This window comes from Gavialis gangeticus, unplaced genomic scaffold (assembly GCF_001723915.1).
Source record: "Gavialis gangeticus isolate Ggan-Ray unplaced genomic scaffold, GavGan_comp1, whole genome shotgun sequence".
Taxonomy (NCBI): domain Eukaryota; kingdom Metazoa; phylum Chordata; order Crocodylia; family Gavialidae; genus Gavialis; species Gavialis gangeticus.
Window position 1 is genome coordinate 32,518,607 of NW_017729031.1, and position 19,742 is coordinate 32,538,348.

At 50.2% G+C, this 19,742-nt stretch overlaps 1 protein-coding gene across 2 annotated transcripts in view; it reads left to right on the forward strand.

Moving 5' to 3' along the window:
* The window catches only part of SEMA5B (semaphorin 5B), a 310,450-nt gene that overhangs the window by 82,088 nt on the left and 208,620 nt on the right, over positions 1 to 19,742 (forward strand). For both annotated transcript variants that reach the window (XM_019522582.1, XM_019522583.1), the window contains exon 3: positions 13,858 to 13,957. In XM_019522582.1, the coding sequence (XP_019378127.1) occupies positions 13,858 to 13,957 (100 nt within the window). The remainder of the gene's footprint in view (positions 1 to 13,857; positions 13,958 to 19,742) is intronic.

Below are 19,742 nucleotides of genomic sequence, written 5' to 3' on the forward strand. Positions count from 1 at the left end.
TAAGCCTGAATAATAGGGCACTGGCTTTAACGTGGCTCCTGCGGAATGGGTAAATAAACCTGGATTTTTAATTGCTTAATAAGTCTGACAGTCTGCTTTATTGGGGGAGGGTGAAAGGAGAAGCCCTGGAGGTTACAGACGTGCCGGAGCTCACACGGCTGTTTCACTAGATAATGCAGCGCCACGCAAATGAGAGACCGAGAGGAGGGTCCTGTTAATATTACCCAGACTTCAGCGAGTTGACAGAGTTTGCAGCGTGCGGTTTGATTAATGCCATGGGAATACTAGAAGCGTGTTTCAACCTGAGGTCTTGCTCCTGGGGGAAGCCAGGGGAGTTTCTGGTGCTCAGAAGCAGTATCCATGTTGCAATCACAGACGTGACTGCAGTGTAGACATACTCTGACTCTGCCAGGCTGCTTTGCATTACTCAGGCGTTGCAAATATGGAGAAACCAGGGGTTTTTCCCTCCTCTTTTGCTGTTCCTCTCCCTCAATAATGGTAAAGGAACGAGAGGCTGGACTAATTAGAGCCCAACAATTCTACAAATGGAAATTACAGCCCCATCAAGCAAATGTCCCTTGCTGTCACTAGGGTCCTCTAAACCCAAGCTGGATTCATGGCGATAGTGTGTTTTCTGCACCTGTTTCTGGGCGATTGTTCAAGATCCATTGTAGCCTGGTGCATTGTGCTGTGCGGCCCCCGCCGTGAAGGCACCGTCAGAAAATACGTGCCTCTCAGTTCCAGCGCTAGGATCCCATTCGCACCCTTTGGAGAAGAGCTCGCACCTCCCGGGAGGCTGCGTGCAGTCCTGGCACCAAAACCAGCAAAGCGGTAATGGCAGCGGAGTCGCAGCAGTTCCCGTGTACGAGGGAGACGGGCAGGGGGACCGTCTCTTGTGTGCTGCAGAGCATTGCTGCGCGAGGGCTGCCTCTGGCAGGGTGGAGCAGGAAGGCGGGGGCCAGCAGGGGCCAGCCGATGTTACCATGCATTTGCGCTGGTGCGGGCACAGCCCATCGGCTCGTAGGCATCTGTCCTGGGGATCGGCACTGTTTGGCTTGACTCTGCCTGCAGAGGCTTGGAGCCTCTTGTGGATTGTCTCAGCCTCTTGCATCAGCCCGTCTGCCCGGAAAGTGAGGATGGGGACGTAGGCACGCTTGTGGGGTGCGGGATTAGCCATTTACCGGAGCCTGCGAGGGGTCCAGATCAGGGTCAAGGCCACGCCAAAAAGGCTCAAACCGGGTTCAGAGTCATTCCTAATCTGAAATAATCCCTGTGTTTGTAGTCCAGGTCAGACTGAAGATGAGGATTTGGGGGGTCCAGATGCACAGCGGGATAAGCTGGAGATGAGCGGGGCAGGAACAAGGCTGGGGTCGGGCAAAGGTGCAGCTGGGGCGAAGCAGGAGGAAGGCAGGGTTTGAGGCACTGAGCAGCCAGAGCCCAGGTGAAGGGTCTGAGTGCACATATATATCTAGATATAGATATATATGTATCCCCAGCTCGGCCAGCTGGGGGGGCGGGTTGCCCGTGCGCAGGGAATTGACTCGCGAATGTGTTTTCCCGTGAGAATTTCTCCGTCTTACCGGCCCTCCCTGTGCAGGGGCACTGCCTTTTGCATCACGTACGGTTAGGAGAGAACGGGGTTAAATGGGGAAACGAATCATTGCATCCACTAGCTCCTTTTCTCTCCCACGTGCCAAAGCGTCGGTCTGGGATCTGGAGGGTGGTTACAGACGCAGGGGGATGTAGTTGTGTGACCCTCCCCTCCTCTTCTAACGAAGCGGCACGTCGCGCGCTGTCCTTCCGCACCTCGACTGCCCAACGTGAGCCCGAGCCGCTCTCCCGCGGCAAGGGAAGAGGTGGGACCAGTGAGGCGTCCGCAGTAGCCGGGTCCCTGCTATACGGGTGTTGTGGTTTCCCCGGTCCTACAGTAATCATAGGTGTGAGGCGCCGCGTATGCAGAACTTGGCCGGCTGTCAGGAACTTGATCTCTCCTGAATTAAGTTCAGCTGCACTTTCATGTGTGAAAATTAATTGGTTGAGCAGTGTTTAAATCTGGGCTTTTACTCTGGGCTGCTGCATAATTATTACCTGCTACCAGATGAATGGGATTCAGGTAGCGTGAAGTTTTACTTGCTGTATATTTTTGCATTAGGGTCTCCCCCCGCCCCCCCTTCTTTAAGCAACGTTTTGATGAAAACTGGCCAGCGCGCAAACATGGAGATCCATGGGGAGCTCTTAAGTGTTTGCTCGTTGTATAGAAACAAAGGCCGTTTTAACTTTGCGGGCTGACGGATAATGGGGTATGATTTATTTCTCCTGAACATCTGTGACATTTTACCAAACACCCCCGCTACCGTCGAATTGGTCAGTAAGGCATTATTCCTTGTGCTGCATATTGATGGGGGAAAAAAACCACATTAGCATCCATCATATCCACCACCTAGCTATGAAAAGCCCTTAGGAAACTCTGATAAAGATTTGCATTCATCTTGAGCAAGCTTGATTTTGACATTCCCAACCGAAAATTTAGTTAACAGAGGAGGAAGGTTGTGGGGTGAAGTCTGGGAGGTATTTCTGCCTAAATAGCAAGGGGGAACCAGAAGCACTGTAGGAAAATAGAAGTAATTAACTCGTAGGCTTGCTGTCCCCAAATCTCCATACGGGGGAGCTGAAACTTTGGCAACTAGTTTAACATTGGTGGCCGGTAACAGCGTGTGCATTAGACTGCCACGCTACAGCATAGCTGACCTCGCAGGCATTTCATTATGGATTTCTTTTCTATTAGCCAACCTCATGGTATTTCGACTCTTTTTTAATCTTGGAAAATGGAACTGTAGCAAATGAGGCTGATATTTTCTGCCTTTGGGGTTGATTGAGAATTTGTTTGGAAATTATGACTAATAAAGCCATAAATATACAATGGTTAGGATAGTCGTTTGCTCTCGGGCAAACTTCTGCAAATTACACCCAGCAGCTCTCTCTGTGATATGGCACAACGTAGCTTAATGCAACAATAATAATAATGTTTCTGTGGCGTCTGCCGATCGGTGGCGCGTCCGCGGCACCCTGCAAATAAACGCAGTGAGAGTGGATAAAAAAATGATTCAGTGTGCTCCCTGGAGGGCCTCTGGGAGGAAAGCGGGGTCTTGGAAAAGTGCCCTTCATTCACAAAACGTTTTGCATAGACAGTCTCACTCACAAGCGGGAGAAAAAAGATTTTGCAATGACATTTAGAGAGGGGGAGGGGTTCACTGCCTCTGAGAGGGGGCAGAAACAAGGAGGGCTAAAGAAAAGTGGGGGTAATACCAGAGAAGGAGCAACCCCCAACTGCGGAGAGTCATGGGAGATGGGCTGCAAAGGAGTCCGAGACCAGAGAAGCAAGCGGAGCGGTGACAGGGTAGAGGGAACTGACTCCGAAGAGGCCTAAGACGGGGGTCCGCGACCCCCGGTACACGTGCCAGAGCGTGGCATGCAAAGCAGCTTTGCTTGGCACGTGCATCCCAGAGCAGACAGTGGGGAAGGTGCTGGGACCGTGCTGCCGCAACAAGGATCGGGCCCCTCACGGCTTCCCAACTGTCCCCCCAGGGGCGCACGTGCATCCGCCACCGGCAGCAAATCAGGTGCGGCTGCTTGCAGCCTCCACAAGCAGCCCAGCATCCATGGACCTGCCCAGAGCCCAGGCTGGCTGCGGCCGGCAGCTGCACCAGGGTCCATGGAGCCCTGACCCAGCTTGTTGCTGACGGTGGGTACACACACGTCTGTGGGGGAGTCGCAATCTTTGTTGTGGCCATGCAGCCCTGGCCCTTTTCCCACTGTCTGCCCCAAGGTGCATGTGCAACATGGGCCAGGGCTCTGTGGATCCCGGTGCAGCCACTTGCAGCCTCCTGGCTGCCCGCAAGGGCTCTGGGCAGGCCCCTGCCACCCACCACAGAGCCTGGGCGGCTGGCAGGAAGGCTACATGCAGCTGCATCGGGATCTGTGGGGCCCCCAGACCAGCTCATTGCTGGTGGTGGGTGAATGTGCACCTTAGGGCAGACAGCGAGGAAGGGGCACCAGCTGTGCTGCCACAACGAGGATCAGGCTCCTCTACCATCTGCCCCCCGGCGTGGTGTTTTTATCACTCTGCCCAAAAACCCTGGCGAACCCCTGGTCTAAGAGGTAAGACCAGCAAAGAGCAGCAGGGTGGGCTTTCTAAGGTCACGCTAGCTCCGCTTCTGCATGCAAAACTGCTGAGACCCTTCAGTGGGTTGTTCAAAATCTGGGAGGATCTGGCACACGACATTGGGCTTTGAACAAGCAAGTTTCAAATCCCCAGGGAAAGAGGAGAGACAGGAGGGGGAAAAAAAACCCTGAAAACCGTTTCTTCTTCGGCGGAGGTTCAGTACAAAGAGGAGCCTGGTTTCCAGACAGCTCCTTCTGGGTTTTAATGTTTAGCTAACCCTGCTTCTCGACAGGGTGAGACTCGGCGAGAACGGTATTGCTGACAACCTGTGTGCGAGGGTTTCTTTAGTCTCTTGCCACATCTGGTCTTATAAGTAGCAATAATACCTCACTCTTCCCCCATGCCTTCCATTCAGGGGTCTTGTTGAGCCCTAATTCATTTAATTCGGCTTTATACCAGAACTGCTGAATAAACGCTGGTGTAACCGTGCAGGGGTCAGCTCTGGAAGGTAGGGAGAAGGATGGCTCCAAACCAGCATAGCGCTTATGCCCAAGATTAACTTGAAGGCAGTAGGACCGCTCAGCTCAGAGGCAGAGGTACCCAGCACGTGGCAGGACTGTGCCCGGAGTTGGAAACCCCACTGTGCATAAAGTTTTGGTCCATGAAAAGCTTTGCGACAAACACGTTTCTCCCATGTGGCGGAGCCGGCTGGCTAGCCAAGGCGGTGAACGTGCACGCTCGTCTCGCGTAGTTGGGGCACATGGCCTGCGTTGTACAGGAGGTTGATCTCGATGATGCCCGGTCGAGATCGGAACGGAAACCAGAGGATCCCTAATGTTTTGCTTTAAAATCAGTAGCCTGCCACGTCCTGACAGGTTCGTTTTGTGCTCCTCTCGGGTGATTCTTCAGAGATTTGAAGTGGATAGCCTCAACGTCCAAGCTTCAGGTCCACATTTCAAAACACGGGATCTTTGGCTTCTGGGGCACATAGAGAGAGAGTGTGTGTCTGTGCACGTGCTTGTGAGAGAGGGAGAGAGATCATCCCTGACGCCAGGCCCGTGCTCACCTGCTTGCATAAATAGCCAGCTCCATGTGCTGCAACACCCAGACAACACTCAGATAAACAGCTGAGTGTTTTTGACACCCTACCAGCATTTCTCAGCTTCTCTGTACCCCGTTGGTGAACATATATTACATATTCTGCCCACTCCACCTCCCCGAACCTTACCGTGTGCCCAGAGGACATGAGTTATTACCCCCCTAACTCAAGCTGCTGCAGCTCACACATTTAGCTTTGGTGGTCTCGGGTTCAAATCATGGGTGCCAACCATTGTAGTAGCTGCTGCAGGCCTGGCCAAAACTAGATGTGCAGAGAAGTTGAATGAACTCTCTCTATAACCTCTCTCAGCTGTGCGGGAGCTGATTGTTGCGCAGCTTAAGTGGCTGGGACAGACACAACCTCTGCCCAGACGTGTGGGAGAGGCTTGCTGGAGGTTGAACGATGACAAAAGGAAGTTTTCTCCGGCAGACCGCAATGGCTCTGGAGCCCTGATGCAACTTGCTTGCTTGTCTGTAAAGAGGTATTATAGTGATCGATGTCTCATAGGAAGCAGTGAGTGATGCCTGAGCACTTGTTTTATCATTCTCAATGTGCGAGATTGACGGCTGCGGGTGCTTGTTTCAGTAAACAGTGGATCACAGCGTCTAAATACTCAGGAATGTGCTTGAGGAGACGAGAAGGCTCCAAATCAGCTGGCGTGGAGCCAGTTTGTGGCTTGGCTAATGCGGTTCCACGTGGTTGCAATCCCACTTGGCTACCTATACCGCAGATGGCAGTGCAAGGAAGACGGCAGGGCTGGACACCCCCGTTTGTGCAAGGGATGAGAGGGGCTTGAATGGGGCATGGCAAGGGTTGCTCTGGCTCCCAGAGATTAGATCCGGCCTGCAGTAGCAGGGACACCTTCTTTGCCCTATGCTATGCTTTCTTCTGGCACGGCCGGCATCCTATCTGCAGCATCCCATGTCCCTGCTCTGTGCCCATGGGGCTGTCTTTCTGCGGTGCCAAATTTATGCCTCCCCGCTGGTGACAAAAGTGGAGGGTAAATGGAGCAGAGAGGAGAGGAGGGAGGCCTGGGGTGCTGTGGAGGGATCGGCAGCCCCCCGCCACAGCTGGATCACAAGGCTTGCGTTTGTTAAAGGCTGCTGATCCATTGGAGTATGAATTGGAGAAAGACTTGGACCCGCAGTGAGCTGTTGCACTGGCATTACTTTCATGGAGTAGCGGGGGCTTTGGTAGGAGCCGCGTCTCCCGCACAGGGTGCTCCATGGGCAGCATAGCAGTGCGCTGCCCTTGCAGAGGACAGACCGTGGGGCCATGCTTTGGCCACAGTCTGGTATTTCTTTAGCTGGGCTTTCAGCCTTGAGATCCTTCTCCGCAAACAAGAACATGTTGTCTGACTGCTCGGTATTCGTAAGATAGGAAACAAAGAAAGGCTAGCGACTTGCAAAAATGAGGGTCATTGGTTTTTACCCAGTTTGTGGCAACCCAGCTCCTGTTTCCAGCAAAGGATTGGGAGTCATGATTTGAGATGCTCGGGGTCATGATGTAGCGGCACTTAGCACATGGTGTGTGTTACGTATTCCAGGTGTTTTGTGAATAATCAGACCTTGAAGTACTTTTGTGCAACAGCGGTGGAACCTGAGGCACTGAACTGTTAGGTGACATGCCCAAGGCCACAGAGCCAGTTGGCATCAGTGTTGTAAGGACTCACGATTTCCTGACACCCAGGTCTGGGCTTGGGTCATGAGGGCTCATTTCTTCTTTGTACTACAGTTTGAAGCTGGAGTTGGGAGGACCTGGGTTTTGGGAGCTGCTGTGGACTGCAAGGAGAGCGCTACAGAGCCACTGTGGCCAAGTCTGGATGATGACGTGATGTCTCCGTGGTCGTACTCAGGGGTGAAGTGGCTGTTCAAAGCAGCTGCAAAGATCTGGAGACCCGGAAGGCAATTCTGAATTGGATTTGGAGAGGGAAGCAAGCAGGGATGGAGTCAGTGACCATGACACGGGGTGTGGGCAGGCCTGGGCCCATTGCATGGAAGAAGAGCGTGGTCTGGCTGCAGCTGGGGCTCTGGGTGGGGAGCGGAGATTTGGGAAGACAATGGAAGCCGAGGATGGAGTCGTTGAGGCAGGAATGATTAATACCCCATTACAGATTTCAACAGACAGGGTCAAAGTAAGGGAGGATTCTGGTAATGAGGTGGAGGTGGTGATGGGAAGACGGTACCGCAAGGGTAATGCGTGTGCATGGGAGGAGTTTTTGGGGTGAAGCCAGGCCACGATTTCTGGCCTCCGGAGTAAAGTTAAGCTTGCTTTCAGCCCTGCTGACACTGCAAACTCTTTCCAGTGCCCCGGCTGGAAAGCTTGCTCTCCTTTCCCACCCGAGGCAGGAGTAGAGCCCGGTTCTCCAGACATGACTGCACGAGCCCAAGCGCCCCGCCGCAAAAGCGGAGCATTTGCAAAACGAATATACGGTTTGTTCTCGGTTGAATACAGATTGCGTCGTACCAGGCGGCTGTAACTCTTGTGTTCAGCTTTGAAAACGTCTGCGCTGATACAAGAAGGCCGTGAAGATGATTTAACCGATGAAATTATAAAGCTGTGATCCTGGCGGTTTGTGCCACGGTTGCGTGAAGGTGCAGCTGGGAGTCGTTCCTCCGTGACAGATAGGCAACCTGAGCTCGGGGGACCGGTAGCTGTATCAAAAGCCTTTCCCCTTCTGGCCTTTTTTTTTTTGAATCCAGGCTGAGTTGGTGCTGCTGGGAAGTTATTACTCACTGATGGATGCTGGGTCAGGGGCCCTCATAAAACGATGATCCTGGTCTGAGTCTAGTTCCTGGCAGACGATTATCCACATCATAAGAGCCACTGCCTTATTGAAGGTGATCCAGGCTCAAAGCGGGCTCAGCGATGTGAGTTAGCAAACCCGGCCAGGAAAAACTGTAGGTGAGCAACTGGCTGGGAAGGGGGGTCTGATCAGTATAGACCCCCAAATCTGCCTGAATTTGTGAGTACGAGGCAATGGAAAGCTGTCGGCCAGTGGCAGGACCCGCTATCCTCCGAAACCGTTCGGAGCATCTTGGCCATCTGAAACATGAATCCTGTCGCGGAAAGGATAGGGTGGCTGAACTATTATGTGTCATGGCCCCTGCACATCAGGGCTGAGGCATGTCCCAAAGCCACCAGGCAGCAGCTTTCAGGGCTTCGGTCTTCACTGGCCCTGCCCTACAGAGGAACCCACGTCAGGCCCGTCACACCTTTCTCGAGTGCCAGAGACTTGCACCCCCAAATTCTTGCACGCACCGATAAAATGAGCCAGGCATCGCGGTAACCAAGTCAAGAGGCTTTTCAGGAGGGTATCTCGAGGCACTGAGGACACTGCTCAGTGTGCGGTCGTGTTAGTGCTGTTTCAAAAGCAAGTCTGAGCGTCTGCAGAGCAGGTCTTTATTTATGCCCACTGGGTCTGGCAGGCACCCAGCGGCATAGTATGTTTTGCTCCATTATGCCAGCCTTTATTGTTGAATCAGCTTTATTTTATGGGCGCTTTATATAATATAAATCTTTAGTCTGAAGGCTAATTAAAGGAGTTTCTGGCTTGTTTGGGTTTTCTTCCTGGAGCAGGGTTTCTCAGCGATTCTTGTCCTTTGACTTTGGACTCAGTCAGGGGGTTTGTGTTATATCTTCTATGCCTTTCTCTGCTACCCCCAGATTTCTTGCAGGGATTAATAGTGTCTAGGGTTTGAATGGCTTGAGATGGTGGATTAGAGTAGTGTAGCTTCTGCAGTGGTTTGATTTAGGGTTTGTCTGCACACGAAAGCTATACCCGAACAGGTCCTCCTGAATACCCCCGTGTGTGCGTCTTCTCATGCCTGTAGTGCAGCTTAGGGGTGCGATTGCAGTTTATGCAGGCATTGCTGGGCTAGTATTAAACTAGCTAGATTACATCCCTTTAAGTGTTGTTGCTGGGCAACAGAAGGCACGTCTACATGTGCTTTTATACACCTAAACTTAATGTGCATTTGGCTAATGCATATTAAGGCAGTTTAGGTATGTGTCTACACATGCATGTGCTAAGGCGCGTTAATGCAGTGAGCAGACTGATTTGGGACTAAAGTTAGGTGCCTTATCTATTCATGCCTAAATTTGATACCTGCTTTTGCAAAGTATCAAATTTAGGCACGAATAGCCTAAAATGGCTATTTTTAAGGCGCATTAAGAGTGCACACATATAGACCCATGCCCTTAATGCACCGTAAAAATGGCTATTGCACCTTAAATTGGCACGTGTAGCTACGCCCAGAGTGTTCAGTGTGGGCAACAAACCTTTCCCCAGGACCCTGGGTAAATATTTGGGTAACTACGTTGTAACTGGCACCTAATCTAAAGCTGCAGGTTAGACAGCGCTGTTACCCTGCGGTATAGGGGTAAGCTGCCCAGGGGTATAAGTGAGGTCAAGCAGGGGTAGATGGAGCCTTAGACCTTCTGCTTGGCTTCTTCCTCACATGTAGCATGCGAGGTGTGGATGCGGTAGAGATTGGCCTGATTTTAGACATCACAGGCATGAACATGATTCTCACCAGGTTCATAAATCTGATCCAAAGCCCTTGGGTTTGGTGGGAAATCCCTGCCCTTAGACTGGCTCCTGTGGTTAGGTGTGCTCTCCCCTTCCAGCTGACTGTTCTCACCACCCTCCGTAACTTGTTCACAGTAAGGTGTCAGCAGGAAGCAGAGCCGACCTCCTGTCTGGTACTGTGTCTAACCCCAAGCAAATCCCTATGGCTGCTGGCAGACATTAATTTAATTGCATGATTGCAATCTGATGAATTTTAGTCTGGATCAAAAAAATCACACGTCCTACGTGGCAGGATGCGCAGTTTTTGGGGATCTGGGATAAAACTCCTCAGATCCCCCCATGTGCACCGGGACCTTTAAAGTTACCCTGCCGAGAAGATTAAAGCCAGCAAGGCTTTGAAAGTGGTGGGGTAGCGCCGCAGCCGCATACGCACTACCCAGGCAAAGTGACCGAATGGCCCAAGAGGCTGTGGATTACAGTGAACTAAATCCAGTCTGGCCAGAGATCTGGGGTTGCCTGCCTCCCACACCAGAAGCCCATAAACCAGTCAGATCCATAAACCAGCTTCAGGCTGGGGATGGGCTGGCGTGGACTCAGCTGCTGGGGATCCCATTGCTAACACCGCGCCCGTTAGAAACGGTTCTGCTGTTTGCTGCCAGTCAAGAGAAATAGAGAGCATGGTACTTTAAGACCCTGGAAATTGTTAGAAACACCAAGCACAAAGGGAGGTCTTGATGAGCGTGCGGCCCAGAAGCCATCCAGTTCCTAGATTTCCATCCCCCGCTGCTGAGAAGCAAAGCGAGGACCCGGAGTTTTAATTTTTCATAGTGTTTTTAAACACGTACATTTGCAATTGTAAACATACCCCGGCGCTGAGGCTTCCCAGCCAAATTAGAGAGACAAGCCTTGCAAAAAAAAAAAGTCAGTTCTCTGAGAGAGGTCAAACACAAGCAAACTGCGGAGTTCATTAGGTCCATCTGTGTAAACTTCAGCTCATGTGGGATAGGCCCAGCAACACACGTACCTAGTGCAACCGAGCCTGTTTTAAACATGGAGAAAAACCCTCCATAAAAGCCCCAAGCCACCCTGGGGGGATGCTTGTGGTCTGAACGATAGGTTTTAACAGGCCGGATGAAAAAGATCTGCATCCTTTCTCTCCACTTGCATTTTCATTTCCCTTCATCCTTTCACTCCGGCAGAAAGGCAGGCCAGGGAGGGGAGTATGCTGCTTGGTATTAATTCCGACGCTGCACAGTTAGATATTCTTAGCTGGGGCCCATGCTGGGTTTAATAATCTCCAACTACATGCCCATAAAAGCTTAATTTTGCTATGAAGATGCATGCCTTGCAGCCTTTAATTTAATAATCGCAAAGGGTTTCTTTATAAGTTGTGCCACCTGCAGCAGCAATAGAAATCGGGATGGTGCCTGTTATTTCATGGGTTTGATTGATGTTTAAACCGACTACGCAAAGAATCGAGCCACCCACAGCCTTTTTTTTTTTTTTTTTTTATTGCCCCCAATTTTATTTTTTTACCTGCAATTTGTCAGAGCTTGCTATTTAAAGGAAGAGCTGATGGCTGCCTCTCTGAAATGCCCGGCTTTTGCTTAGAGCAGCAAATGAAGAAATATTCTTCTGCCGCTGCACTGTAATACTGGGTGAGATAGTGAGGACAAAAGGTGGAAGGTGGGGGGGGGAGGAAGACAAGAGAAATTATGGGCTTCAAAGGAGGATCTGGAAAAGGTTTTATGGGATGTACCAGCTCCCCCATCACTCAGCGGGAACAGCCTGGAAATCTTTGGCATGGGTCAGCTGGCTCTCCTCGCCTAAATGTTGCAGCCGCAGAAAGGTAACGTCAGCTAAAGAGCTATGGGAAAAGAAGACAGAGCCCCATTAGTTAGGAGAAGGCCAGAAGAAAAGCCACCGTGCTAGCACATCATGAAGGGTCTCAGAGGACCATGGAGTTGGTGGGGAGACTTGAAGGTCAGTCTGGCTCCGTTATTCCTTCCTTCATGCCTCTGTATGGAGACGTGGAAGAGGGCATGCGCATACACCTGCGATGCGAGATGAATCCAGAGAGATTTGGGAAGCCCCCGGTGCTCCCGGCAGGCCGAGGGCAGGAGGTTCAGCTCCATGCAGCTCTGTTCCCATTATCGGAGGGGGTGCGCTGCAGCACCGAGTCAGCGCATGAGACCGTGATTGCTTGCATCCCTGCCAAACGGTGGGCAGCAATGGTTCAGCTGAGAGAGGTGGAAGACACACGTGCATCTCCAAGGGCGCAGAAGGCAGGAGGAATGAACCTGTCTGGGGAGGGAGGGTTCAGCCAGCGGGCGATCGGGCTCCTTGTGGGTTGGGAGGTGCCAAGCATTTGTCCATCCCTTCTGGTCCCTGGTAGGGGGTTGGGGTTAACCAGCAAGCAGCCAGCTGTATGGTTATTGAGGGGCCATGCGCTTCTGTCATCCTTCAAAGCATGCCCAGATCTCAGCATGCCTTGCAAACAGCGAGTACCCCTTTGAGGTAGGGAAGCATAATCATCCTGCACGCGGAGCTGAGGGAATGAGAGGTCAAGGGCACGATTTGCAAACCAGTCTGCCAGAACCTTTAACCCACACTTAGGTGCATAGAGGCAAGCAACCTGATTTTTAGCACTCAGATGGACTAATTTGAACCTAACTGCCTGGTATTGTCATGGATGGGTAGAAAGGATTATTGGGTTTGCTCCAAGGATTAACTGCTCTTTGGCAAGGGGGAAGGAAGATCTTAGTTTTTGCTTTCATAATTCTTCTTGCGTGGGGTCTAATTAACTCCCTGAGCATCCAGTGCTCTAAGGGGATCAGGGTTTTTGGTCTGTCGTCCACAGAGAGGTGCTGACGTGGCTCTGATTTGTGCCTTTACTACCTTGGAATTACACAGATTAGAAATAAAGCAGATTTTTAACCATGAACGCAGTTAACCACTGGGAGTGAAGGATTCTTTGGGAGGCGGCAGATTCTCCAGGCCTTGATGTCTTCAAAGCAAGGTTGGATGCTGTTGCAGAAGATGTGTTTTACTCTCATTGTGGCGTCTTTGAAAGTAGAATTGGGCACCATTATACAGCCTGTATGTTTTATGTAGGAAGTCAAAGTAGATAATCTTACAGTTCCTTTTTTGGCCCTAACGTTTATAAAAAGCTTTGACTTTTAGTGCCCTGGATCTGGACTCAAGAAGTGCTTTGCAATTTTTTTTAAGGTCCTTTTCTTTGTTTTTGCATCAAAAGCATTTCCCTTTGCATCATTCAATACATCTTAACCAAGTCAGCTCTTGTACTCCTCTTGTTGATTGCATGCAGAGTTTTGCCCATAGGAACATGGCCAGCAAAATATTTTGCCTCATGTCTGGATTATGGGAAGAATGTCTAGCTTGGCAAATCTGAGCTCTTAGATGAAACGAGTGTCTCGTTTAGGCCTGATTCAACCCTGCTGGAGAATTGTGTTGATTTGGGCACTAATGTGACCCTCCTCATTGTACAGGACTGCCATTGGGGCAGAATAGCTCGGTCCCCATTTTACTGCTGAGAAAACCAGCTGGAAGGTAAAATATGCGAGTTGGTTATTTTGGAGCCAAGAATGAAACTCAAGGTTTCTTGAGTCCCAAACCGGTGTCCTATCTAGTAGCCCCCTTGTCTTGTTCTGGGTCATACCATGTTCCTTCCACTTAATGAGGAGAGTGAGTGAGTAAGTGGATGAGGGAAGCCCAACATCACTGGCTTTCATGAAGTTGTACCTACGAACAGCCATTTGCAATTTGGCTCAGAGACTTTAAGGCAAATAAGCTTCAGCTGCCGTTATATCTGGAATTAATGCTGACAATCTCAGATGCAAACATAACCGCTGAGACAACCCCACATTTACGTGCAATTTTTGCACTTTCTGTGAGGGCTCAGAATAAATAGAAGTCCTTTAAATAGATTATTAATTATCCTTCCTCTGACAGATACTCAGTAGGAAATCCATTAGTGGGTGTCCGGGTGAACTCACTGCTTCCAGAGCAGCTTTATTGTTTTTTGCTTTTTCATTTTCTTTGCAGATCTGAAGCCCTGGGTCTCGAATTTCACCTATCCAGGTGTACACGACTTTTCTCAGCTTGCATTGGATGCCAACAGGAATCAGCTCATTGTGGGAGCCAGGTAACGATAATCTTTTAATTAGACCAGGATTGCTGCTCAGGCTCTTTCCTTCAGGTTGCTAGCTTCGAAGAAAATTGTGTTTCCAGCTCATGTGCCGTGTCTCGCTCGCTCTCTCTTAAAGAAAGAGCTGTAATTTATGGAGCGAGATTTAGAATTTCAATATAATTACAAGGAAGAGAAAATTACTGCCCCCCCACCTGTCTTGGATGCAATAAAAATGACTGCTTAATGAAGTGAAAAGCTGCTGTCTCCCAGGCATGTTTGAAGAGTCGTGGTAGGTTGATCTAGTCCATTTTTTCTGCCAGGACAGGACTTTACTCAGTGGATTATTTACAGTTGTTTGTTTATTTGAATTTTCCATTGGTGGTAGTGTTTCTCGCTCTTTGTGCATAAGCACTTTTGCATTATCTGCACGGAGGCTAAAATGGCACGAGGGAATGGGGCTTCCCTAATTCCCCATGAAAACCCGTTCTGCAGCCCTTTAGATCTCACCTGGAGCAGATTTTACCAGAACAAGGTTCTCATCTGGTACGAGTTGCTGTAGGTCCATAGTTGTGACCTGTCAGATATAATTCGTATATATTTCCCTGAAATGGCCCAAAAACTTGCAAAGGACATTTTTTCCAACGATTCAGTTGGTCTAATAAAAGATATCACATTTACCCAAATAACCTGGTCTGCCTATATCCATAGATCAACGTGGCTACGACCCTCCCCGTATATGTCCCTGTATTTGTACACATCACATCCTAAAGGAAGACATAGGTAGAAACACAAATACAGCATAAAAAGAAACAAATGTAAGTGTAACCCGGGCAGTACTGCAAGAGGTACCCGCTCTCCAGCTGAAGGGATCAAAGCAGGTGCACAAGCACTGTGGGAGGTGTAGGGACTCTCCTCCCCCTATAGAGCAGAGCCAGACCACCAATGGGGACTTAACCATATACCTTTTAATACTGGGAACATAACAGGCATAAATCAGAGGATATAGTGGACACTACAATGCCCCAAGGGGGCAGGATTCAACAAAGGTTAGACACTTACAATCATTGACAAAAAACAGGGTTAACAAAATATAAAACACAAACAGCAGAACAAACAATACGAGTTGGTGAAATATAAAAGGCACAAAATGCAAACTGTCAAATGACAAGGAAATATAGGGCCTTGGTACCTGAAGGGGGAGAAAAACACAATGGCCCCTTCCCAGTGCAAGAACATTTGCTTCTTGTTATCTCACTCACCCCAAGTCACCTCTGCTGGGACTTGAACCCAGATCTTCTACATGGTAGGTAGAAATGCTGCCACACAGCTACCCCTGGTGACATTGCCCCAGCCTGCTAGGGGTCTTCACCTTCCCGGAGCCCCGGCTGCACATCAAGCTGCCTGGCCTCTGATTAGAGGAGCTGGACCTCTCAGGTTGCTGCTCAGATCTTTCCTGGAGCAGGGGGAGCCTCTCCTGCTGGCTGCCGCCTCTCCCAAGGGATCCTGGAGCCCAGTGGGGAGCCTCTCCTGCCGGCTGCACGCCGCGCTGCTGAGGGTCCCACTGCTGCCTGCAGGTCCTGCTCTTTCAGGCTCTTCCGGGGCACTGCTCCTGCCCCGCTGGCTCAGCTCTTGCCAGCTGTGTGAAGCTCCTCCCTTGTTGTCCCTCACTGATCTCTCCTCTGAGTCAGCCCATGCTGCCCTTTTTATCCCCCTCCAGGTGAGCCAAGGGGCTAATCGGGACATGGGGTGAATCTCTGGAGCCTGATTGGTGCAGAAAGGGAATCCCAAGTCCTCCAATCATCTTTTACCCCTTCAAAACCCCTGGGCCAAATCATTACCAGATTGGTGAGGAAAGGGAATCGCAAGTCCTCCAATCATCTTTTTTCCTTTCAAAACCCCTGGGCTAGGTCGCTGCTAGCTAGCCCGTCACATAAGGCTGCGGTTACAGGTCAAAACCTCTGGTACAATGAAATAAGATATGCCAGGAGTGAGTGAATCATGGGTAGCAATAGCAACTTTTTTACTGTGTAATGAACAGATAAGACAACTCAAAAAGAATAGCGTTGTCCAATAACTCAGCCATCAGTAACAGCTTAAGTGTGTTTACAATGGGATATGCTGTGAGGGTGCTCTTAATGAAAATATAGGAACAGACTTTACAGGAAGGGTGAGGCAAACAATATAAGCAATAGGCTAAAAGCGTATATATGATAGAAAAAAAAATATATGATAGCTACCTAGCTATGATACAGAGCGCATTTTCTTTTGGCTCCAAAGAAACAGCTCAAGTTGGTAATCAGTGGGTGTATTTACACATGCTATTAATATGCAGCAATGAACTCTGGCGCATATCGCACTGGAGTTTATTGCTCCCAGGTGCCATGTTTCAATGAGTGCCCAGGACCGCAGCATATTGAGCCAGGTCAGAGCAGCCCCAGCCGGCAGGGAGTCTGGGGGGTCAGCCCGCCAGCCCTGGACTGCTCTGACTTGACTTAACATGCTGGCAGGCCGCCCCCTTGTTGAAGCACCCTTGTGCTGCAGCCAGCCCTGTCAGCATCTACAGGTGCATTGCTGCAAAGAAAAAACTCCGCTGCAGGACAGTGCTTGCGTTTACAAGTACTAACTTACTGCGGAGTTAATTAGTTTAATCCCTTCTAATAGTACTGCATGTGTAGATACCAAGACATTTACCGCAGAGTTACTTAGGCAATTCTACAGTAAACATCTGTTGTAGATGTGCTGAGTAGATATTTTCTAGATATTTGTCCTGTAAACAATAGGCCTTAAGTTAAACTAGTGAAAGTGCTCAGACCTTCTCATACCTTTGATATAGAAGTTGACCAGTGTTTTCTGTGCCAGCTAATGGTTTTGTCTACCCTGGGATCTTAGCCATTGGCTACTGGTTCACAGATTCATAGATGCTAGGGTCGGAAGGGACCTCAACAAATCATCAAGTCCGACCCCCTGCCTGGGCAAGAAAGAGTGCTGGGGTCATGTGACCCCAGCCAGATGCCTATTCAGCCTTCTCTTAAAGACCCCCAAGGTAGGGGAGAGCACCACCTCCCTTGGATGCCCATTCCAAATTTTGGCCAAGCCCATTCCACATTTTGGCCCAATTTTTGTATTTATTACGTTTATTAGGATACAAGTGAGAACTACATAAACGGAAGGATGGACAGTCCACACCCTGAAGAGTGTAAAGTCTAAATAATATCATTGTCCCAGAGTGGACCCCCCCTCATTTTTGGCACTGTCAGCTCTGGTGCAGTATGAGTTGACCTCCCACAGTGTACTCCAGCTCCAAACCTGGCTAAAATGCATTGCTGTGAGTTTGCTGTCTATTCCAGGGTTTGTATTGATGCCGTCATGCTCCTGCTACAATGTCATTGTAGACAAGGGTAGGACAGCATGCTGTCTGAGTAACACCAGAGCCACCTGCAGTTAAAGAAACAACAGCAGTGGCAGATATTTGGCAAATCTGTATTTTATGAACAGTTTTAAGAGAGTTAATGTAAAGACCTGGATGTTGGCATCTAATGTGCACCCTGGGATATCATTAGACAGTGCTTCAGAGTAGTTATTGACTGGGTTAGTGTAAAGCAGGGTAGGGCAATTATTTCGGGTGGAGGGCCGCTTACTCAGTTTTGGTAGGCTGTCGAGGGTCACATGGGTAGCTCCACCCCATGACAGGTGCCCTGCCCCCTGGTCACCAGGGCCAGCATTGGTGTGGCCCAAAGCAGGGCACAGGCTGGCAAGGGTCTGTGCAGCCGGGCTGGGCTGCACCAGCAGGGAGAGGCGGTAGCTGACCTGGCTCCATAGAGCCCCTGCCGGCATTGGCCCCCAGACACTGGTGTAGGCCCCGTGCTCCTGCTGGCTCCCTGCCCACTTACTCCCAGTGCCCCCCAGTCCTACAGGACAGGTGGGGGGCAGCGCGCAGCCCTGACCCCTGCTCGCTGGCAGGGAAGAAGCTGGTGCTGAGCATGGGGAAAGCGGCCCCTTGCTTGCCCCATGGCCGGCACTCCCTGCTGCAGGTGGTCGCAGCCCATGCGGGGCTGTCCAGAGCAGGCACAGGCAGCCCCATGTGGGCTGCAAGTGGCTGCAGCATGGGGCGCCAGCCATGGGGTGAGCAAGGGACCGCTTTTCCCCCGTCTGCCTTTGCTCAGCTTTTCCCTGGGCCACTTTTCCCCAGGCTCCTTCTCTGCCTGGGGTCCTGCCCTGCCCTCTCCCCCACCCCGGCCTTACCTGTGGGTGTAGCGCGGGGCAGCCACATGGTCCCAGGCCAGAAGCCCCTGCTGGGGTTCCCAGCTGGGGTGGCAGGGCCAACGGGGCCCTGCTGCTGCGGGAGTCTGCTGGGCTTCCCCTGGGTCCTACTGCCCTTGGTTCCTGTCATTTTTGATGGGAACCAAGGGAAGATGAATATTAATTTTCTAAATTTTTTAGGGGCCCTGTGGGCTGGATAGAAGGGCCTTGTGGGCCATATCCAACCTGTGGGCCCCATTTTGCCCACTCCTGGTATAACGGTACCTTGCTGTCTCCCTAGGCATGGTATTGAGAAACTGGTGGCTGACACTCTGTCCTGTTGAATTTACAAATACTCAGCTTGATACGGTAGCTCAGAGAACAACCCTGTCCTTCTCTTGTCATAGGACGTTCCTTGTGGTGGAGTAACACAATGCCAGTATACATCTCCACATTGCTTAAATATACCATTCCTGGTCATTTTAGTAAAAAAGTCAGTAACTCTAGGGGCTGTGGTAGGGTTTGGGCAATAGGGCAGGGATGATAATGCTCTCATGTCTTGTTCCCTGGCAGCTGTATCTGTAGCACGGCCTTTTTCAATGGTTTTATTGCAAAGGTCGGCGTTTCAGCCTTTATTTTACCAGTTAGAGGCTGTGTCAGCTCATCCGCCTAGACCCCGTTGTTCTTTATACATACTCTATTTTGCCATTGAGCATTATAGAAATGGCTTTTTAGAGCATCCAGGATTTGGGGCTAAGGAGAATGCTTGGTTTGAGAAAGTGGACACAGACTGAAACTTAAAAAAGAATTGAGGAAACTCTTCTGAACCTGGGAATTGGGATGATGTGAGGTCAGAGATTTCAGTTACTCTTTCCAGCGAATTGTTCGAGAACTGTTGCAGTTTGTAGCAGTATCTACCAGGGAAGTTTGCTGTCTTCATAGGAACTGATGCGTGCCAAGTCAAAATCCCAGAAACAAAGCTTGCTTAGTGGTAGTAGTAGATCTGTCTGCTATGTACAATGTTTTTAATAACCCGAGAATGTAAAAGTAAGGGTATTAAAAGATCAAGCTGTCACAAAACTTACTCTGCCCTTGTCATATACACACTTCTAAAAAATGTGCATTTGAGTACAGCGTGACCTTAATCCTGACCCTTCAGTTCCTTTTGTTTAAATACACTATAAACTTCTTACGTGAGTTTATATGATTTGGAGATGTAGCAGTAAGTCCTGCAGAACTTGTTTTTTTTTTTTTCCCTGAGTGCCTCAACTTTAGAGGTCATGTGATTGTGCAATTATTTCAGCTTTATTTTTTTAAATAAAGGCAAGTTTCTGCCCATTATGGTTCCTGGGAAGAGCATGGAAATAGGATGATGAAGGCTGAAGATCTGAAAGTGATAAAGGCTAAAGAACTCCCCAAACATATATATGCTGTGGCGGGGAGGGGGGGAGTGGGCCCGGACCCTAAGCAGCAGGAGGGAAGGGGGCCTGGATGCGGGGGGAATGGGGCTCTGTCCTTGCCCGCTTCTCCCCCCCCACCCCGTCATTCTTGATGGGCAGGG